The following is a 23841-nucleotide window of genomic DNA, read 5'->3' on the forward strand; positions in this document are numbered from 1 at the left end:
ACTATATAATAGACTTGGGCCAGAACGTAATCACCAAGCAGATGTCAAAAAAATTTTCAAAGGCGAGGCGAAACGAGACAAGGAGAGAATTGAAATCTATTCCTTAGAGGATGGAAAAATTTCGACTACTAATTGCCATTTAATTGCTCGCGTGAATATTCAGTGATGTTCAGTTCATCTAGCGATAATACGCGGCTGCAATAACATGTCCCGTAACTATGATTAAATTTGTTAACGGAAGAAGAATCAGGTGAAACAATCTTTCTTTATAAACTCAAATCGTTCGTATTCCACAATCTCGCGATTGATATTAATAGCCAACGTGAGCTCGCGCTAGAGATCGTGTTTTCGGTGTAGACTTTTTAAATTATGCTTTGCTCAGATGGTTAGAGCAATGCTACGGTGCAGCATGTACCTGGGTTCAAGTCCCACCGGGTCGACGAACATTTTTCTGTGTGTTCGATCTTTGTATTCATAATCATAAGGAAACTAGTGGAGTTATTTTACAAAAAACCACCACCACAACACACCCAATGTTACATACGATTTAGTTCTCAACACTTGGTACTCGGTGTAACGGGCTGGTGTCTGCAACTCGACATCCAGGCGCCTATTTTGAGTGTTGTTAATTCATCATTCAATCTCAACAACAATTACATGAAATGGGGAAAATAATGTTAAAATAAAAAATCTGATCAAATCTTAAATAGCTATAATTAAATATATAATGGACGGATTATTTTTACATAAATCACAAATATATTAGTTTTAACAAAAACTAAATAATCTCTTCGATGCTCTGATCCGGGGAATCTGTGGACAGGCTTTTTTCTTCTGGGTTCTGCTGTAACGCCTTCAGTTGTAGTTCAAATTCTGCAAAAAGATAAAAACAGTTAATACATGTCAAAAGTATTGTTTTGTAGCTGATTACCCCAGATGGAACTGTCTACTTGGTGGTTCACTGTAACCATCGAGTTTCTGGTTATATACTCCATGACTGTAACATAATAAAGAATGTCATTGGTTTGTCAACTCACGTGGGGTATCCGGATGGTTCGGCGCCAGCAGTGTTATTAACTTAAGCACTTTTTCCTCCGTAACCAAACCGGACCGGCCGCTTACAGCACGAAGGAGTTGTTGGCCACTTGTTATTCCTGAAATAATTAGAAACCAGATTCAAGTACAGGAAGATAAGTTACTCTTGGACATTGAAATGGTGGCGATAGTAATTAGTTTTACGCTACAAAATTACCAGGAGAATTAATTAAAATAGTTAATAAATTAGTCCTCAATTATCGTGTTATTACAATACCACCTTGCCAACTTAATGATATGGTTTAAAAAAAAGGAATAATGAAGAAAGTAGTAGTTTTAGTAGCAGCAGAGCTCCTTGGAAAAGAGTTCATCCAGGATGGCACTCAAAGTCAAACAATCATTTATTCCATAGGTAAAACAAATTTGCACTTGAAAACGTCGTTTAAGCTACCGCTCGTTCACTATGCTGACTTCCCTGAGAAGAACGAGCAAGAAACTCTAGGAATTGTTCTTTTCAAATAAACTTTAATGCTATGAAATATACTTCGAATCAAATTTATGTGGAATCTAGAGCCATGTCGCCTTTCCATGCATATTTATTTATTTATTCTGGACATTCCACATACAAAAACTCCACACATTATATATCGAATATAATAGCTTAAAACTAAGTGCTTCTACACTTAAGGAACATCACAGCATGCAATGACAACCATATGTTATAAAATATTAACAAAATTATTGTTATTTTAAACAATGCGAATATATATTTCATCTATCTACTTATAAAATCGATATACACAAACTGATTTAAAAATTAAAATATAAATTTCAGAGAATTTGCTAAGTAGTATAAAATTAATTGAAATGTAATTTATGTACTTATAGTATCACCCAACCTTCTTTTGTCACTGTTTAACCCAAGACCAATGTCCAAATCAGTGATTTGGAAGGGGTGTTATACGTCCTGTAGAGCCTTGGCAAAAGAGTGAAATGACTGAGGTTCGTTTTTGAACCTAGTACGGCAAAAAAGTTGTAAGCGCTTTTCCTGGGCAACCTACAAGAAGTATTGAATAGCAACATATTCAATAACCCAAGGCAATCTAATGAAGCGTTAACAAGTTTTATGTAGCAATAATAAATCAAGTATCTTTCTACGGTTGACCAAAGTCAAATTGTAATTGAGTAGAGTCTATATGAGCACCCCGGGAGTCTCCTAGCCCTAAAATCACCATTATACCGAATGATATAGAAAGCGTTTTTGAACACTTTCCAAACGTTTGATGTACACTTCGTAATGTGGAGTCCAAATAACACTGCTGAATTCTAGTCCAGGTCGTACTAATGCTTGAAAGAGTTTTATTTTTGATGAAGACTTCTTGAATTCTTAGCATTGCGCAGTACGGAACCCATCATCCCAAAATCCTTGTTTATCGTTTTATAATATGTGAGTCAAACTTCAAATGTCTGTCTACTGAAACCCGAAAGTCCCGAATCTCGTCTACCGTCCTTAATTCCTATCCGTCAAAAAATTGTATTTGTATAAGTTGTCGAGCTTGTTGCGTGAAAAACGTATTATGATAACATTTATCAACATTTAATATCATTTTATTGGATGTGCACCAACTACTTAAATGATTGGTATCTTCTTGGAGTAGTTCTGAATCCTTGGAAGACTTAATTGGTTTTATTATTTTTAAGTCATCGGCGAAAAGGTATAAACTCGAGTTTTTTAACCAATGAATTACGTCGTTAATAAATACGTTGAAAAATATAGGACCCAAGTGAGATCCTTGGGGAACCCCAGACTGAGCAACGAAAAATGTAAGCTAAAACCGTTTACTACCTTAGAATGCCGATAAGATATCCGAATCATCAATGCCCGAAAGCGACAATTTATTCAAGAGGATTTGATGATCAACTTTATCGAACGTTTTGCTGAAATCAGTATATATGGCGCCCACTGGAATTCGCTCATCTACTAATTTAGATATACTAGATATAAATAACGCTAAGTTTGTAGTAGTTGACCTTGAGTTAATGAAACCATGCTGATGCGTTGTAATAATAATCTTATCTATCACGTAGTCTTAAATTTTGTAATATTACTGTTTCATTAAAATACTTTTAATGTAAGTTTTAAACTTAGGAAATAATAATTTTAATATATGCTCCGGAATCTTGTTGTAAAGTCAAAGTTCAGTTAGTTAAACGAAATCGTCGTACCATGAGTTCGGCATACAAAATATATGAGTAAATGTACTATGATGCCACAGTTGTGATACCTGTTTCCCTAAACTTTTCTCTGAGGGAAACCCGAAAAACTAAACGGTACACAGAAAGAATCACTCTAATCGCTTGTAACACTAATAGTGATATGTTTGTCGCTTTAACCGACATGAGAATCCCGAAGGACATTATACTATGGAAGTAACTAAAGTAAATTAGTCTAGCAGTACTAACATAGATAAACTCACGTATTGTGCGTACTGCGCTGCGTATGCAGCGGAGCTTAATCTGCTAATAACTTTTACGGCTGCTGACTTTTTACTAAAAAAAAAAAAAAACTGAACTGATGCTTACCTGCATTAAGTTCCCCAGCTTCTAAGCTCTTTTTCATATCCAAGAATCGTTTGACGAATGCTGCCTGCTCCTGTAGAGCCATTGTCTGAACCCCTGTTTCGGGGTCCGACGATTTCGAAAGACACCGGGTTGCTTCTTTTAATGCTTCCAGAGCTTTATCATAGTTCTGAAAAATATACATTCATCATCATCAACTAATTTATACGTCCCACTGTTAGGCACGGGTCTCCTCTCTGGCGAGGGTTTCAGGCTTTAGTTGTGTTGGGGACTTCATGTGTTCAAGGGTAGTGAATCTTCTACGACGTGCAGGTTTCATCACGACGTTTTCCTTCAACGAAAAGCTTATGGTGAATTTCAAATTCAATTTCGCTCACAAATTCCGAGAAACTCCGAAGTGAGAGCCCGGATTCCAACAAACGGCCTCTGCCTGAGAGGCGGTAGGTCAAACCATTACGCTACCACGGCTTTACCAATAAAAAATAATCACTATTTAAAGTCAATTACTTTAAATTAATATTGTTGGCGGCAGACCTTTTTTATATTCTTTTCATATTTCGAATTTGTTTTATTTTTTATGTATTTTTGACGTATCTTTTTGATATTCATTGTTTTCTGTGCTGTGTGAGGGTGCTAACATAATTTTCGAGATATTATACATTTTCGCCAAAAATAAGATGAAAAAAAAGAAGTTTATCTCTCTTGTTTTTAAATATCAACTGATTATGTACATATTTCAGTGTTAGTTTTCTTTGTTTAATTTTTCAAATCTAAGCTACCAGTACGGCAGTTATACAAATTACATAGTAATTGTAATTCTGTGAATTACACGTGATGCAAATTGGGGTTCCGCAGATTGAACGTTTTGCGTTTTAACGTTCAGAATATAGAAAGGGCCAGTACATTTTGCCAATTGGACTTTTGCGCCTAAATCCACCCTAATGCGCAGGCTACACGAACGAAGCTAACTTAGCTTAGCTCACGTAGTCGGGGCATCCTTTCATCCTTCGGTTCACACCGCGAACTAAGCTAACCGAGCTAACTAAACTAACCCAACAATTCCGCTAGCTATGTACAATATGTCGCTCTTCTGCCGCCCTTCACACACGCACGTAACCCCATAGTCACTAGTTACTATAATGCGTATTTTCTTAGCTTAGCTTTGCATGCAACTATGTGAGTTAAGCTAAATTAGATAGCTTCGTTTGCGGTGTGGCCTGCGCTTAAAGTAAAAAACAACTTACACCATATTCATCCACCTCGGTCTTAGCGCACTCCGCATAAAATGCAGCTAACTTGTTATATGCCTTAGCCCTCGTATAGAAATGCAGAATGTGTCTGGTCAAATCTGGTCGTGTGCGCCAGTCAGAATGCCTCCTTAAGTAGTCAGCTGCCATGAGTTGTGCTGCCCGGTCGCGTGTGGCAGCTGCAAATGTCGCTATGCGGTCTGCGTCGCCTGAACGCATTAGCCATCGCATTGCTCCCGCCTGAAAGGTATGTACTCATCACAGAATGATATACATTACGATTGTATGTTTGAAAGTAATTGTTATGTCTAGTTAATGAGGAACGTTTGTTATATAAGAGTTATAATTATGAACACAAAGATCTGGCCGGATTCGAACCGACGTCATCTAGCAAACCATTCAGTAAAACACTTAATTACAGTAAATAGCGACATCTCTAGCCAGGGCTGTAGGTGCCTAACTAGGTGACGAGATACTTTTATAGATTTCTCATAGATGGAGCTAAAAGTCGTTAAGAACTAGATACAAAGATCCGACAAAAAGCACATAGAAAAATCATGAGGTCCGCTGATTCGTTCCGTGGCTTAGTTGACATAGCGTCTGGCACGGTTTGCTAGAAGACGTTGGTTCCAATCCGGCCGGATAGAAGGAATTTTTTCTAAGTGTTCGATCTTTGTATTAATAATTATAACAAACTAGTAGAGTAATTACACAAAAAAATAATTGAATATCAAGTTGGTGAAACATCCTGACAATAAAACACTTAACCATATAAAAGTTGTTTTGGCATGGTAGTAGTCAAATCACTTTAGCTCGAAATCGATAAGTCTTGAAAATCTCCAAGAAAACAAAGCTGTATCGTATGGAAGAAATCAGTGGCTATTTAGTAGGGACTGTTTGGTATCTGACGAAAAGAAGACACTTTATAAAGTTATGAAAAAACTACGCTAAATTTAAGGAAAAACATATCCGATGAATTGCAATGGTGAAAACAATATACATTTTCTCTACGCTATTAGTTTAAAAAAATATATATTATCTAGTGACGGTATGAACCGGTCGTCATGGTAAGCTACACGCCTGTCCACAACAGTTGCAGTGTCACTCAGAGCTTTAAATCACAAAGATCTGAGGGGTACTCCCACTGCACCCGTTACCATGAGACATAACTTGACAAGTCCCATGTGCCAGTAATTACTAGGCTAACGTAGTAATGAAAACAAAATGGAGGTCGACGAGGTCGCTAGTTCGATTTGAGCCGGATCGAAAGAATTTCTCTTTGCGTTCGATTTTTGTATTAATAAGTAAAAAAAAATCCGGGCATTTCAATTCTTGTCTGTTATCATAGCAACGGGCGCTAGCTTAAAAAAAATGTTTGGAATATTTTGTATTTTGTTGCCCTTTGTACCTTGTCTCCAGCATGGGCTAACCGCTTAGCAGCCTGATGATATAATCCTCTTCCTCCCAACACGTCAGCCAGCCGCCGCAGCAGCGCGTCGCGGCCTGCAGTGCCTGCTGGCGCCGCTAGTCGCTCGCTCAGATCCTCTGATAGTGGGGTCGCCGATTGTTCTACTATGTCTAGTGCTTCTTCGTACTGTAACAATTTACTTATAACTTAAATAAAAACAACCACTTCTTCTTCTTCTTTTAAATGTTATGGACCCATCGAAATAATCGATGATTTCGCCAATGTCAAGTAGTTTTGTAAAAATAATATAAAAATTATGGCGGACGACGCCATAATTTTTATTTAGCAAGGCCGGTACCTCCCACCTATATATAAATATAATTGTCGAACGTCGGCAGCAATGTACCAAAAACAACCTCAAAAGTTTCTTATCCGTTTAGTTTCACTGAAATTACATCTATGTGCCAAGCTTGATTGAAATCGTTAAAATCGTTAATGGAAAGTGGGTGAAATTCAATAAACCGGATTCATCCCCTAATTTGCCACCCTTAAAGGTGAAATATTTCCTTCAATTTTGAATGGGACCACTACTGAGGTGCCCCTTTCCAACTAAAAAAGAATCCTCTGAATTGGTTTACAAATGTTTATCATTAAACAGTTTTACTTTGAACGGTTCGTCTGGCAGCTCAAGAAGTGAATATGCTCTTACGATAAGCATTTGAGTATCGATAAGCGTACGTGAGGCGCACTATAAGTTTCCGGAATGAATAAGAAAACAATACTATAAATGGTCAGAAATTAATTTATTGTTTCTCAAAATGTTCTCCATTAGCAATGCACTTTTTCATACGAATGTACCAAAATTTGAAAACATTTATGCCACTTCTCCGTGACAATCTCTGAAACATATTTTTCATACTCTTCGACAGCCTCTTCAGGTGAAAAAAATCGTTGGCCACGTAACTGGTTCTTAATTTTTGGAAATAAATAAAAGTCACAAGGTGCCGAACGCGGGATGGCCCATAAAGTTGACTTGTTGTTCACCTTCAAAAATTCATTTGTCTGTCTGGCCGTGTAAGAACTAGCATTATCGTGGTGCAAGTTGATACGGCATTTACGGTTATTTTTACGGAGTTTGTCTATAACTTCCGGCAAACAAATCACTATTCACGGTACAACAATTCTCCAAAGCAACAGTAGCCACATGTCCAGTTTTATTAAAAAAATAAGCAATCATCCGCTTAGAGGCACTTTGCTCGCGCGCCACTTTGGTTGGTTTCGGCTCATCTCGAAAGACCCATACACTCGATTGCTGCTTTGTTTTGGGATCGTAACTATGAATGCATGTTTCTTCACCTGTTACTATGTCCCACACCAAATTTGACGCCCCTTCGTTGAATCTGGTAAGCATGGTATTGCACCAAGTGACGCGATCCACCGAGAGCACAGCTTTTTCACACAAATCACAAATGTTTGTGTAGTATTGATTGTATTTGACTCATGCCTATGCCTAAAGATGCCCGCATCTCATGGTATGTCACATGCCTGTCTGTTTTGATCATACGGCGCACAGCATCGATGTTTTTGTTGTTCACAGCAGTGGACGGGCGACCATCATGAAATTCGTCACTGAGATTCACACGACCGCGTTTGAATTCTGCAAACCAGCTATAAATAGTCGTCTTGTAATGGTGCATCGTCGCCAAAAGCAGTTTGAAGTCGAGCGAAGCTTCGCTGAGCTGTTAAATTACACTTAAAGTCATAGAAAATCATACTTCGAAAATTTTCACGAGTTAAATCCATGGTGATGTAGACAACCAATTTCTAAAATGACGCCACAATGTAAAAACAAGTGACAGTCAGATGAAACAAACTATATTCTACAGCCAAAGAGTTCCATTTTCAAATGTTGTAATCAGTGTTGGGCGTTAATCAATTAAATTTCAATAAGAAATTCAATCAGATTAAAAAATCAATTCAATTGAAATCAATTGCAATTAAGTCAATTCGCATTTAATTTAATTGCAATTGATTTTAACTGCAATTGATTTAAATTGCAATTGATTTAAACTGAATTGATTTTAATTGCAAATAAATTAATTGCAATTAATTTAATTTTTTGGGTTTGTGACCAACCCCCTAACCCAACCCACTCACACCCGCTCACCCACCTACTCACCCACCCACTGATCAGACCCTAACTCACCCCTAACCCCTCCAACCCAAACCTTAACCCCCCAATCCAAACCCTAACCCCCCCAACGCAAATCCTAACACACGCCCTAACTCACCCCCATATAAATTTATCATAATTGTCAGTTATAATTGATAATTGTTAATCAAAAACATTGAAAAGACTGAAAATTGATTAATTGTAGATATACGCGATTAACGATTAACAATTAATTAATTGTTAATTGCGGTTCTCGCAACTAACAATTGATCAATCGTTAATTGCTGTTTCGCAACTAACAATTGATCAATCGTTAATTGCTGTTTCGCAACTAACAATTGATCAATCGTTGATTGCTGTTTGAAACGTCGGTTTGTTTGAAAAAACAAATATACGCGATTTAAATCCGGAAAATAGTTTCATTTCCTATGTGTAACAATCGCGAAAACCTAAGAACTCGATAATTAATTAATTGTCAATTTTTAATTGCCAGAACAATTAAATTTTGCCCAACTGGTTTGCACTGGTTGTAATTACTTTTTAAATATTGTTTATGTAAGTGGCCAGTTCCGGAAACTTATAGTCCGCCCTATGTAGATGAATCAACTCGAGAATCCGTTTACAAACATATATACAAAATTGCTTACCTTTCCAGCTGTAGCCAATAAAGCAGCAGCGTGTGAATGGTGGTCGGCCTCGCGCAAATAGGAGGCAAGAATGTGCGCTTGCTCAGGATCGACGCGATCACCCAATGACTCCACCGCTGCGATCATCGCGTTTGTGTCTCCGCAGTTAATTGCTAGCTTTAGCGCCATATGCGGTTTGCCTGCAAAAGACCAATTCCTTGTATTATTTTTACATTTTTGTTTAAGTATAGTGCATCAAGACATTCCTTTAATCATTCTCTAAATGTAATTTTTTATTGAATTGATATTCAATTATTTTTTATGTGAAATTACACCACTACTTTGTTACAATTGTTAATAGAAAGATCGAACACACTTAGCAAAAATTCCTTCGATCCGGTCAGATTCGAACCGACGTCTTTTAGCAAATCGTAGTAGGCGCTATGCCAACTAAGCCACAGAACGAACTATATCAAATCAATAAAAAATTAAATACAGTGAATAGCGAAATCTCTAGCCGGGGCTGGTAGCTGGAAAATCTAACTGGGTGACTTTCATAGATTTCTCATACATCTATATAGCGCCATCGCGTAACGGCTAAAGTCTTTGAAAAACTAAATAGAAAGATACAACAAGCACAGAAAAATTCGTGAGGTCCGCGTTCATTCCGTGGCTTAGTTGGCATAGCGTCTGACACGGTTTACTAGAAGACGTCGGTTCGGATCTGGACCGAAGGAATTTTTTCTAAGTGTCCAATCTTTGTATTCGTAATTATAACGTTATCTAAAAGGTTTGCAAAAAATATTTGTAATAGTTTCGAAGACCTAACATTTACACCAACAAGTAAAAATTGCACAGATACCTGCTTTCTGATACAAAGCAATAGCTTGTTCATTTTGTCCAGCGTTCTCAAGAATGGATGCAGCGTGCAAAGCGTGGGTTGCGGATGCAGATCCTGCGCGCCAAACGAGATTCCAAGCGGTTGCCTCGGCAGCCACACGAATAGCTGACGTTACTGCTCCACATTTTATGTATAACTGAAATGAAGGTCATTACTGCTATAGGCTACATTTAAATTGATACAAATTCAACTTATGGCTCCAAAAATTACCTTTACAACTTTTTCAGTATTGTCCGGCTGCATTTCTAAAAACCTTGCCATTTGATACATAGCAGGTTTGTTTTTCTGGCACAATTTTTCAGCTTCTTCTAATTTGTTCATATGACACAAGAGTCTCGTTTGCTCCCCAAAATCATGGGCACGACCATATGCCTCCAGAGCTCCATCTAAATCACCAATACTTTCAAGGTAGTGACCCCACCATGTAATAAGAGTGGGATCATTTGAACTGGAAACATACTGCGCAAGGGCAGGTGCTTGTCCCTGGGCTATAAGCATGCGAGGGACATGAGGCACAAGTGTGCCTGCACTTTCAAATAGTTTCAGAGCAGATCCAGTTTCACCATTGGACCACAGAACCTTGGCAAGTTTGTGCTGAGCACTTTTTACGAGCAGTACATTCTCTCCGTCGTTACCGCTTGTTGTTATCTCATTCAACCCTCCTTCTTTAGCTGCTACTAGTCGTGTAATCAGATCAGGTCTTTGAGCTTCTTTGAACAATAGTTCAGCTTCATCTGTCATGCCGAGATTCAATGCGAGAATGCCGACTTTGCAAGTGTCATCAATATCGTTGTCATTCATGGCTTTGCGCATCATTAAAGCCCCTTTTATGTTCCCCATCTTCCCGAGACACACAGCTCCAACGTCAGGTCGTTTTCGCGCTACACATTCTTTCGCCAAGCTGTCCCAAATAACTGAACCTTTACTTCCTGAAATGTTTGTTCCAACAACGACTGCCTTTTCTAAGTGACCCGTCATTATGTAATACAAGAAATCTAATACTTGTCGTACGCCGGCGTCTTCGTGATCGGTGGAGTCCTCAAATTCCCGCATAATAATTTTTTTAATATTCTGTTGAGACAATACTACGACGTACGGCGTACTGAGGGCGCAAAGCATGAAGTCCAACGTGAACAACTCTTGCGAAGAGCACCAGTTTTTATATTCAAACAGACTTCCTTCATGGCAGAAAAATAGATGAATACGATCAAAATCTACTGAGCGCATATGAACTGCAACGATCCTGGGATCATTAGCATCCCACACAATTGCTATTGGAACGCTTTGGAATGGCGGAGAAGTGTTTTCCGAGAGAAGTGAATTTGTAATAACGTCATTCGCTACATCCCACAGATAGAGACGAGGGTCGGGCGCCAACCCAGCATTAGCTAGACTGAGGCAAATGTAACGACCTGTGCAGTTTACTGAAGCTCTCATGACTTCTCCAAAGTCTTCAATCATTTGATAACAATTTTTGGGCGGATATGGCATTCGCAGTCCTTTTTTCGTAATTTCAGCTAATTTAAGAGTGCCATCCATGCTCGCAATAACTATAAATTTGTTGGTGTTTGTAATTCCTATGGGTTCACCTTCGCCTTCAGTGCTGGGTAAAATTCCAAGGCTTGTGCCAGTTATGGTGTAGCATTCAATGTGAGGAGTAACTACACCCACCAAGATGTCATTGTAGATGATCAGAACATCAGTTTTCCAAGGGAACGAGCGCAAAAGTGTAAATTTTATTTCATTGTCTTTATTGCACACCCAAATCTGAAATACAGAAAATCCATCAAATTACTTGAGCTTCTACTAGGATAAAAATTTTCACTAATTATTGATGACAATAACTAACCTGCACCTCTTTCCCATCTCCCAGTGCCACATATTGGTCTTGAAATGCTAAGGCTCTTACTGTAATAGTGCTCTTGATGCTTGAGTTTATGTTTGCATCGTTCAGAACTGCTATTTCATGAGCTGATTTTTGCACCATCCACGCATTAGGTGAATACCCCCAGCAGACAGGCTGCTCCCGAAGTAAATACACACTTGTGATACAATTAACATGAAGCAACGGGTTCATAAGACCTTCTGAGCCCCAACTTACTTCTTTCACAGTTCCCTTTACAGTAGTACTGCTTATCAATTTCCAAGAATTTCTGTGGTCTCTCCTCCAAAAGTATATATTTCCCTGAGATGTCCCACAACACAATGTGTCACTTAAGCTACAATAGTTAATGCTTGTCAAAGTATCTCCTGATGCAATATCTTCCCGTTCATTGGGCAAGACATCATTGTCCCCTGTCTCACTGTCCCAGATTCTAATCAAGTTTCCTCCTGTTATAACAGCAACATAAAAGTTGCCACAAAGAACAATACTCTGACCGTTTCTAGCAGACATCCTTACATGTGTATCAGATGATAGAATACCATCTTCAGCTGTGAGGAACCTTGTCAAGCTGAGGGCGCCCCCAGACTCCCAGGCAACTAGAAGATAAATGTTGCTTATGATTCCCATAAATATTACACTTCCTGGAGCACTAAGGACTTCTGTACAAGATCCTGAACTGTCAATATATAGTATAACACCATTATCTTGAGCAGCATAGCAGCTATGGTTGTCTGGTTGTATACCTTCCCTCATCCTTGCGGTAGTACGAGGCCTCCAAGCCGCAAGGGCATCCAACGCGTTTTCGTCTCCTGCTACTGCTGCTCGAGCTAGGCCCCTGATAGAAGATTCACTGCTTGGTTGTGGTGAACAAAAAGTTATGTGTGTGATAACATCACCAAGTTGATGATGGAATGACGTCAAAGGTGCACCAGAGCTGGCCTGCCACCCTGAAAGGGATCCAGCAGCATCTGAGGCTAACAGTCTTCCTCCTCCTAAACTGAAGGCGATCGTTGTTAGAGCTGCATTATGAGGAGCTTCCAATCGCGCCCACGCATATTCCAGCCAAATGTACAGCTCGCCGCCATCCCAACCGACCACAAGTAGTTTTCTCGTAGGATGCCAAGCTAGTGCAGTTACTTGATTTGAAAATAGTATTGGCCATACGCAATCTTCTAAGGCAATTCCCTAAAATACAAAATTAAGCGGCTATTATACGACAATTCATAATTATATTTCTTAAATATAAAAGAATGACTATGTACTTACATTTTCCTGAAAAATTGTAACAAATCCACCTTTCTCTTGATGATAGGAACCGATTGCGAGAAGTGGTAAGGAAGGATGCCAAGACCCTACAGTGGATACGACATCTGTATCTGTAACAGTAAGCTTCGTATCAATGTACAGTGTCATATTTTGGTTAACAGCTACAAATTATAATTTCTTCTCTTTTTAATTCAAAACTTTTTCCGCTGCGTTTGTTTGTTTGACTTGCTGACGCTGTCACCATGGCAACTAAAAAAAAGAAACTAGTGCTGTCCGTTTTAGTCGATATAAAACAGGTATCTGTTTAATCACCGTCATATAGGGTGAATTGCACGTCAAACTACACTTAAGACAATCCAACTCTATGCAAAAATGGCGTGTTTTTGAAGTCACGAGTACTGTTTTTACAAAGATTATTTTTATTTTAAGTATATTATGACGAAAAAACGAAGAAAGAAATAGTGATGAAGAAAGCCAGAACTATATTTCGTATTTTAAACCAAATTACAAAAGACTTCATCCTGAAAATTCCACTAATTACAAATTTAAAGTTATTGTTCAAAGTGATAGAAGATATTGTGATTTAATTGAAAGTTAAACATAAATATTGACTTCCGCCGCTTAAAAGAATATTTAATAAACTAAATAAGTGAACTAAGGTATTTTAGTTTAAGAGAAAGTGAAAACATAATGCTTTAGAATTTACAACTACAACTGTTCAAAGGACTTGTATCCAAGCCAAAACTATTAATTTAAAAAAACAACTCTATGGGTCGTATTCTAGAACTCTACTCAATGCGTTTGCCCACTCGCGACTAGCCTATGGGGTTATACTGTGGGGAAACAGCTCGTATTGTCAAGAAATTTTTGTTCTACAAAAGAAAATGATCAGAATATTAACCAACATAAAACAAACGGACTCCTGTAAACCGTATTTTACAAAACTTAACATACTGACTCTAACATGCCTATACATTTTTGAAGCCTGTAAGTTCGTTAAAAAACACGCAGATTTATACTCTCCGATAAAATTAATAAGACGTAATAATCGTTACCATAACAAGCTTAAACTTCCCCCCTCTAGCCTAAAATTATTTTCTTGTGCACCACACCCTATGTTAATAAAAGTATATAACCACATCCCAAATTATATTAACAATTTGGATAAAGACACGGTTTTTGAAAAACGTTTAAAGGAATTTCTAAACAAAAAAACCTATTATAATATGTCTGAATTTTTTGGCGATAAATGTATTTGAAATTGATTTCATGTCTATATGAAATTTAGGTAATAATTGAAAATACAAATCAGTAAAAATTATTATTAGCAGTAAGTGTACGAATAATATATATTATAATAATAAAATAAATGTACGAATAATATATATTATAATATATGTTAAAATAATTGTATCATTAGGTTTAAGTTTAAATTGTGCTACGTCCTAACAGGGTATCACATGTATGTATCTAAGTTTATTAAAATGTGAATTGCAATAAATGAAATTAAATGAAATGTAATAGTAATAAAAATGTTTAATAATTATAAAAATAATAATTTAATTAATTTTAAGAAAAAAATATATAATATATTGATATATAATATATTGAATCTATAATATAATTAATTATCTAAACTAATTAACTACGTTCAAGCTTGCAATGTATTTAAATTCCATTGTAACTTTGCTACACCCTTACAGGGTATCACATGTATAAGTTTATCATCCATGTGAAATGCAAATAAATAAATGAAATGAAATGAAATGAAACCTCTTCTGCGTGAAGTTGATATCGACTTCACGCATTTACTGCATGAAGCCAAAACCGGCTTCATGCAGCTGAGATCGACTGCATGCAGTTAATGCGTGAAGTCGTTATCAACTTCATGCAGTCATGATCTCGGCGGCAAGACGTTGATTACGACTTCACGCATTAACTGCAAACATGCATTACATGTATTGCTATAAGGTTCCGAACATGCTACCTATAGAAAAAAAGCGTAACTATTTACTGATTGTCAATAAGTTATATTTGTAGGTTATTCAATAAATGTTTTTCAGTAGGCAATCGTGTCTTATGAAAATTAATATCAACCCTCTGTCACTCTTAGAGTGGTTACACCTGGCGATTTTTAGCAGCGATGCAAACGCTCGTTTGTGAAACGTTTCACGAACGCGCGTTTGCTTTTTTTATGTAGGATATTTTGCAGTCGTTAAAAAAAAAACCAAACGCGCGTTCGCGAAACATTTCACAAACGAGCGTTTTCATCGCTACATTTGCTATTTATAGGTGATCGTACCGATACAAGCGCGCGACTACATCGATTCAAACGCGCGGCTGCATCGATATAAACGCGCGGTATCGAGCAATCGCTTCTCTATATTACTAGTGTAGCAATGTATTCGCGCGTTTGTATCGATGCAGTCGCACGTTTGCATCGCTGCATAAAATCGCGCGTGTGTGTTAAGGTAGACGATTAGCTATATGGATCGCGATTAGAGATGGGTCATGGATAAATATTATTGGGATAAATATCCATTTTTACTTGATATTTATCCAAAAAAATTGATAAATATGTTTAATCGTGGTTTATTATATAAATTTCCTAAAACATAGTATATTTTTAAAACACTTTGTGTATTTACACAATTATAAACATTTATTTTTAAGATTATGGGTTTTAATTAATAGATTTTGTGTGAAATGTGAAAGAATCTTTAGGTTATTTCAAGTCCAAACATGACTTTATTTAGTACGCAGTAGACACCAAGACCATAAGTTGGGTCGCACTTTATTAACGCAGGATAGGTCAGTTCAAGGGTTACAGTTACTTTGATAACTTTCTGTCAATCGAATTTTTTATACCACGCGACTGAAAAAACGTAGGTAGAACAGTATTGTTACATAAAATAATGGTAAAAACGTAATTATTTAACAAAAAATGAATTGTAATGAATATTATTTTTAATAAACACAAAAAAATAATTTATCCATGTTTTGGAATAAATACTCAGTAAAATTTATCCTTACACGGATATTCATCGGGTAAAAACCCATCACTAATCGCGATATTGATAGTTTGATCAAAAATTTAAAATGATTGTCTATGGCTGTTTACCGCTTCGGTCGGATTTCATTCATTCACTCGCTTCGTACTTTCATAGTTGGTAAATTATTTCGAGGTTATTTTGTTAATAAAACAAATCTGTTTTTATTGAGAATTTACAAATATTTCTCTAATCCTTTGAGCCAAAATGTGGTACCTAACGTCGGATACCGATCACAGAGTTATTTATGTTATGCCGAATAAAGAAATAACTATCGGAAGAAGTGTTGACGCTCTAGTTTGCAATTTTGCTATCCCAGACGACCCATCAATCAGCAGAAAACATGCAACCATTTCTGTATCGAATAATGACTTGTTTTTGCAAGATATGGGGTCCAGATACGGTACATTTATCAACGATTTCACCAGTAAAGTAGAGGCTGGTCTAAAAATCAAGTTGAACAACAAAGATAACGTGAAGTTTGGAAAGATGAGCAGTGTGTGGAAAATACATGAAATTCACTTCGTTACTTGTACATCAACACTCAAGGGAGAGAATTTACAAAACCTGAAGGTGTGTCTCGGAAAATTAGGAGGCCTGCTTAAGAATGAATGGGATGAGAGCTGTGCATATCTAACAATGCCTGCTATTACATTAACAATAAAAGTTGTTTTGGCATTGGCACAGGGCTCTCACATAGTTACCACTGACTTTTGGAACAAATGTCTAGATGCCATCACCAACCAAACATTGTTACCGAATCCAAGTAACTATGCACCACAAGTGGTTGAATCCACCCTTAACAAAGAAAATGTGTCATTTTTGCCAAATGATGTAAGGAAAACACTGTTCTCAGGTAAAAGTGTAATTTTTTTCTCGCGGAGGCAGTTTGATATGTATAAACCTGTCCTGGTCAAGTGTTCTGCTATACCTTTGCTGCTAAGTGACACTAAAATGACAAAGTCTGCTCTTTGTGAACCAAACATAATTGTGATACAGTACAATATCACCAGCACTTCCCAGGAGACACAAGCACAGAGAGACCAAATCAATGATATAATCAACTATATGAAGAACAATGGAAAAAGAATTATTGCTGATGCCGAAATAGGATTAGCCATTCTGTATTGTTCAACTGAAAAATATTGCAATCCAGGTTTTAACTTCCCTTCTGAAGTCATGAAACAGACTAATGACAAAAATGGAAAACCTGCAAATGTATTGGCTCATGAAAGTCAGGAACCTACTCAAAAGCTGAACCATAAAAATCAAAATGTTGTGATAAATGAAACATTGCCAGGATTCAAAAGGAAACTGAGTGATGATGATAACTTTGAGACTAACTCTAATAAAAAGTTTGCCACTGAGAGTACTAAGGCAGATTCCAACAATGATTGTGCTAAGAGAAAGTTACCCGATGATGAAAGTAACATACAACCCACAAAGAGACTGGCAGTTGATAATGAGGATGAAGATTTCAATTTCGTAAATAATACAAACCAACATAGTTCTACAAAGAAACTCAATTTTACTAAACCATTACAAAAGAAACAAGACATTTCAGCAAATGATGAAGAAGATTTGTTTAATTTTGTTCAAGACAATGCAAAAACTGCAAGAGATAAGACCAACGCATTATTTTATTCAAAGAATGCCAATAAAATGGACCAGGATGAAGAGCCTCTGTTGCAAGGTCCTAAAAATAAAATAGTGGATGAGAAGATTGATATAGTGGCAATGAGAGGATCAAAGCTTAAAGAGTTAATGGAGAGCAATACAAAGCTAGACTTTGATGTTCAGAAAATAAAAAAGGAAGAATCTGATCTGGATGGACAGATGAAAAATCTTGATTTGGGTGAGGTAGTTCTCAAAGTGAGAAAAGATTTGATTGTTAAGAAAGAGCCATTGCAAGTTGAAGATCAAAACAGTCAACAGAGAAACTTTAAGAAATTCAAGAAAGTATGGCCTGTGAAAATGCAAGTTACTGTAATTCCAAAATCTTCCATGAGCATTGTTGTGCCCGATGTTGTTGCTGAATCGCTGAGCTATTGAATAGCATTCCTTAGAGTTTATGTTAAGTATACTTTGAACTTTCGTTTTGACATTGGTAATAATTACAGTGCTGAAATATAATTAATAGTCATTATGTTTATAATTTGATAATTACATTTATTTGAAATAAGGAGCCTTATTCATTATTCATCATTGCCTGAATCATTTTTCTGTTCAGCTTCTTCATTATCCCCATCATGATCCATATTTTCCTCATCACTGAAACAAAAATAATAATTTAATCAGTCTATATAGAATATTATTATACAATACTCCAGTCCTAAGTTAGACGAATAGAAAATTGGAATCTTTTACAAGACTTACAAAACAAGCGATAAAACTATCAGAATAAGACAAATGTTTAGTTACCTTAGGCTATCCTTGGATTTCTTAACATGCACTGTGCCATCAGGAGCCACACGTACAGTGCTACCAAGAATGGTTGATAGTTCATCTTCCACTACTGTGAAATGTTTAGGTTTTTTATGCTTTAGTTTTGGCGCAGTCACTACACTAGATGACCCTGAAATTCATATAATTATTATTCTAAATAAAAAACAACAACCACTTCCCCTTTTATTTGCTTCAATACTTATAAAATTAATGTTTAAAAACAAATTAGTATTTATTTTAAAGCAATCAATGATAAAAAGAATCATAATAATATACTTACGTAATGTTAGGTACAAGGGTAGAGACAATGATAAAGGAAACTTTAAAGAAATGGATCTAATATTTGCCTCTCCACCTGGATACTTTTCCTGTAACTGTTTAACCAATGCCATTATATTTTCTTTCAAGTGCGTTAGTTTCATTCCTGTGTGTCCAATCAATATAGCAGATGTAGCCCCTTCATTCAACCGTAGCATGGCAGTTCTTAAACCAATATCAATGTCCTTCTTTAGGTTTCCTTTTTCATTAATTCTGACTGGAATAAGCATGTTGTGTTTTTTGAAGAATATTTTGCCTAATAAGTGTGACACATGATTTAGCACCCTAGTGTCGACCAATATGAAGTCATGTTGAGTCAGAAGGCGGCGTTTTAGCTCATACTGGTCATATTCTACTCTGAGCTGTCGCATCGGGAGGACTGTTTTTACCTGGAAAAAACATTTAAAAAATTTATTTAAAAATTTAAATATTTGTGAAACAATTAAACATCATAATTTGGTTATTTGGTTTTGAGTAATGTATATCTTACTAAAATTATGTGTAAAGATATTGAACTTGTACAGCAGACTATAATGATATCCTAAAAGAATGATATCTGTTACTTATTGTAGGCTTGTTAAATATTCTGAACAGTGGTTTATAAAATTATGTGTAAGTTATCTCTTTGTAGTAAAGGAATTTAAAGAAATGATGATTTGAGATTCAAATTGACCTATACTCACAGCACTAACTCCAGCAGCCTTGAGTTTATCTTCCCAGTGGTCAACAGTGGGTTCATGGTCAACTTTTCTCCCTTTCTTTAAGTCTGGTGTAATAAGACATATCTCACCTGTTGTCGCTACTGTGCTGTGTGGCAGTATACTACAATACAACAATAATTACAACTTTTTTAATAAAAAGAAAACTGACCTCAAAAATTCATGGAATTACATCTATTTGCATCTATTTCAAATTTTATAGAAATAGATTACTGGAAAGTGCGCGAGACCGGATTCATCACCTAGTTTACCACGCTTAAGAGGTGGAATATTTTCTTCAAAATTAAATGGGACCATTACTGAGGTGCCTTCTTTCCAACGAAAAAGAATCATCAAAATAGATTCACAAATGCCAGAGTAATTGTGTAACATCCATACAAAAAAATAAACACAGTTGAATTGAGAACCTTCTCCCTTTTTGAAGTTGGTTGAAAAATGGAGAGTGAAACCAGTACCAAAGCAAATTAGGTGTTACTAAAAAATATTAATTGTATTGGTAATTTATTTTGTTTTCCCCTTACACCCACATCCTCAATTGATACAAACCGCATGCACACATTAAAACGAGCAGTCAGGAATACATCATGATTAGTTTTTGTAGACTAAGTGCAAGTGTCATTTCACTTTTAAAGCAAAGAATTGATTTACATTTAATAATAATAAGGAAACAAATTATTTTTCCACTAATTTATTTCATGCTGGTTTGTTTATGAAATACAAATTATTATTATTATTATTTTATGGGGTAGCTACATAACCCTCTTAAGGTGCAGTATTGATATCAAATACTTTCTATGAAAATAAATGGTTGTAATGTGTTTGTTTATGTGGTAGCTGCTAGCTGCATGCAAGCAGGAGATAGTTCTGAAAGTGAGAAGTTACTAGTCTACTACCTAGGCAAAGATAGTCAAATTAAGTGGTAAAAAATGCTCCATCAATGACAGTTAGAAGTATTTTTGAGCAAGATATATTTTTGTATGCCGCATGCCATTTAGTTTATGGTTTTGAAAATTTTATATATTACTCTTTGACATTTCAGACATTTTTTTATAAAACATATACTTTAGATACTATAAAACATATATTTTAATTCAAGTTTTTGTGGCTCTTAAGAATATTGTAACTTACCAATGGCTGTTAAATAGATTGTTTATCTCTAATAAAAAAAGAAACATTTTGTATACAATTTTACACATTTGCTTTTAATATTAAACTTAATTTAAGATGATATTTGACTAAACAACATACTAAAATGGCCCTCGAACAACTTGGTCTCGCAGACAGTGTGCATGTATATGTGCTACACTATTTGGCGCAGATACAGGAAGGTTAATCAAAGCTCAAACTTAGCTGTGTTTGTACAGGGTTCAACAGTTGTGTCTGCCCAATTACCAAATAAACAATGCACTACCAGAACACAAGAAAATATATTGTCACATGATGCTGGAACTGTATTGTATGTTCTGCTCTAATTTAATGAACCGTAAACGTACCCGTTTATATAGGAACCCTATGTGTGTGAGGGTTCAAATTGCAATAGTGTAATAGGTCATCGCAAATAAAGACGAACAAACTAAAATATGTAATTACTTACAATTTTATGGCCCCCTTAGAGTTCTGGATTTTAATACATTTAATTTCCGCAAAGATCGGCGTTTCATCTTCGAAAATCGTGTTCTTTTTTTGGTAATGGACAGCCAACTGTTGTAATGCGTTTAGACATGAAGTGACGAGGTTTTCTGTAATGCTTTTTGATGGCATGGCATATTTAACTTTCTTCTTAACTACTGGCTTAAGTACAGCTGTTTGAGGCACTACTTTATGAAGTTTTTGTTGCATGCATTGTTCTTCAACACCTTCTTTTACTAAGTTTGTTTTCTTTACTTTCTCAACTTTGGAGGTTTTCTTTATGTTTTTCACCTTTGGGTGTTTTGGTACTACTTGTTTTACAGATACCATTGTTAAAATAGTACTTTTATAAAATAAAAATCAGTTTTTAATTTTCGGGTACAAAACACGTGGGTCATACGTATTTTGGTTATGACATCTGTCAATTATGTGCTTGACAGGACAATGACATTTCGTTTTTTTAGCTTTGCAGTGTTCAATAATAACAAGTATTTTTGAGCTTAATTAAAATTATAAATAAAATGTCCGGTCATGACTTGTATACAATCGTCAATTTATCGACATTGAACACATAAACCATTTATTTACTAATGTGTTTTTATAGAATTTTAGTATTCGAACGTATTTATTAGTGTTGTCAAAATACATGACAGATTCTACCGTTTTTTCTGGAAAATTGTGAATAGAGGTCGAACTACTTTTACATGGTTAGAGACACAGTTCGAATCAAATTATCGATACTGTACTCATGAGTAGTATTGTATAAAAAGTATAGTACTCACAAAAGTATCGTACCTTGAGGTATATATACCTACAGATACTTTTGTCCTGTAGATTTTCCCTACTTAAAGGCAATGAATTTGTCTTTTTTATTGATTTATGTCTTTAATTAAAACAAATAATAAAAAAAATTGATTAATTCAATCAATTCAATCAACCGTCATTTCACATAATTTGTGTTACTTTTTCCAATTTCCCACTCCTCTATACAATCACTTAAAAACAAACAAAAATCAATTTGGTGGCGGTCTGTTTCTCGGTTTTGATCTTAGAGGATGGACATTGGTTTCCATAGTCTATATGAGGTGTCCTAAGTAGGGATTATTTGAAAAGATGCAATACTTGTCAAACAGTACTAATACCTGAAAAGTATCGAATGAAAAGTAACGAGTACAAAAGTATATGTATCGGAGGGAAAAGTACTCGATATCAAAAAGTATCGATACTTTTTCCGTCTCCCTATTTACAGTTCGGAAAACAAAATATTGAATAACATGGACTCAAAAAACCTATTGGACAACCTCGTTTTCTCGATTATCAAGTTGTGTCAAATAGGGGAGAAGACTTAGAACTTATAGTTGAAGAATTTACTACACTTTGCTAATATAATACTATTTATAAATAAAATTGTAAATACATTTTGCTATCACTCCTTATATTTATCCGACATTTTTTTGAGAAGTTATATTTAAACATGACATTTAAACATATTTCTTCTTTATGACCTTTGAGTTTCATTGAATTGAACATCATGCTCAAACTCTAACAAGAAGAAGGTACATACCTTTTAACAGGGGCAGCTTAAAACGGATTAAAATTTGACATTGGCGACATTCGCCACAATTTTTATGTAAATAATTTTTACAAGTCTGGAAAAAATATCAATTGGCGTTTTTACTGACACTGGGCGATGATCGTCATAATTTTTATATTAATCATATAAAGCTACTAAACTATGCGGATACTGGCAGAATCACAGATATATACTAAATCTATGGGCAGAATAGTCCTCAGTGCTTTGAGGATGGAAAAAAAATAAAAGAAAGGAGGTGCCCTAACTACGGAATGAACGTGCATACCTAAACAAAAATTGAACGTACAAATGGCGGATTTCTTTAGTGTCGTACCATAATCTATCGATAAGTCATTATCGACATGCAAACATTTAATTAAAGTAGAACAATATTCCATTTGGGAATATTTTAGGTTAAATGGGAATATCCGGGAATGTCACATGAAATTTTGAATTTATTGTTTTGCGTTTACAAATCTCAAATATTACGAAAAGTGAATTTGCACAAAAAATGTAATCTGAGAGTATATAAAAAAGAGAAAACTTTGAAATATAACTCCTATACATTTCCAACCTCAAGATTAATATTTTCATGGAGAAATTTTAAAACAGATTCCAAATAATGTAGGCTTTTTTGTATTTATGCATTGGTATAGAATTAATATCAGTGACTGATTTAAGTAAATCTTTAATACTTCCATTTAATTTTGGAAATAAATGAAAGTAGTAATATTATCAATAATAATATTATTTCGAGTTCTTAGGTTTTCGCGATTGTTATACATAGGAAATAAAACTATTTTTCCGGATTTAAATCGCGTATACGCGTATACGCGATTTAAATCCGGAAACATAATTTCATTTCCTATAATAATATTATTATCATACGTTTATTTGCTTAAAACATGGTATAACAGGAGATGTACCAAGACACAGTATTAGTATAAACATGTTTCGCATGTATTAAATAGCATGCAAAGGTCTGA

General features: G+C 35.6%; 3 protein-coding genes across 3 annotated transcripts; 1 reads left to right on the top strand and 2 right to left on the bottom strand.

Moving 5' to 3' along the window:
* Nucleotides 1-735: 735 nt before the first annotated feature.
* LOC113228490 (intraflagellar transport protein 140 homolog) lies at nt 736-13268 on the bottom strand. The gene is made up of 10 exons (XM_026461818.1): nt 13122-13268; nt 11820-13040; nt 10181-11737; nt 9932-10106; nt 9091-9269; nt 6271-6456; nt 4860-5102; nt 3619-3784; nt 1038-1154; nt 736-873 (listed from the first exon to the last, which is right to left on the bottom strand). Exons 1-10 carry the CDS (start codon nt 13266-13268, stop codon nt 779-781), a joined length of 4086 nt encoding a protein of 1361 aa, XP_026317603.1. The 3' UTR covers nt 736-778.
* A 2980-nt stretch (nt 13269-16248) lies between these two features.
* On the top strand, nt 16249-18344 carry LOC113228442 (nibrin). Its single transcript, XM_026461745.1, has one exon. It carries the CDS (start codon nt 16379-16381, stop codon nt 18221-18223), a length of 1845 nt encoding a protein of 614 aa, XP_026317530.1. The 5' UTR covers nt 16249-16378; the 3' UTR covers nt 18224-18344.
* Nucleotides 18345-18349: 5 nt separating this feature from the next.
* On the bottom strand, nt 18350-21673 carry LOC113228443 (ribosomal L1 domain-containing protein CG13096-like). Its single transcript, XM_026461746.1, has 5 exons — nt 21248-21673; nt 19618-19756; nt 18897-19323; nt 18593-18746; nt 18350-18442 (listed from the first exon to the last, which is right to left on the bottom strand). Exons 1-5 carry the CDS (start codon nt 21610-21612, stop codon nt 18367-18369), a joined length of 1161 nt encoding a protein of 386 aa, XP_026317531.1. The 5' UTR covers nt 21613-21673; the 3' UTR covers nt 18350-18366.
* Nucleotides 21674-23841: the final 2168 nt, after the last annotated feature.

This window comes from Hyposmocoma kahamanoa, unplaced genomic scaffold, assembly GCF_003589595.1.
Source record: "Hyposmocoma kahamanoa isolate Upper Pololo Valley unplaced genomic scaffold, ASM358959v1 232, whole genome shotgun sequence".
Taxonomy (NCBI): domain Eukaryota; kingdom Metazoa; phylum Arthropoda; class Insecta; order Lepidoptera; family Cosmopterigidae; genus Hyposmocoma; species Hyposmocoma kahamanoa.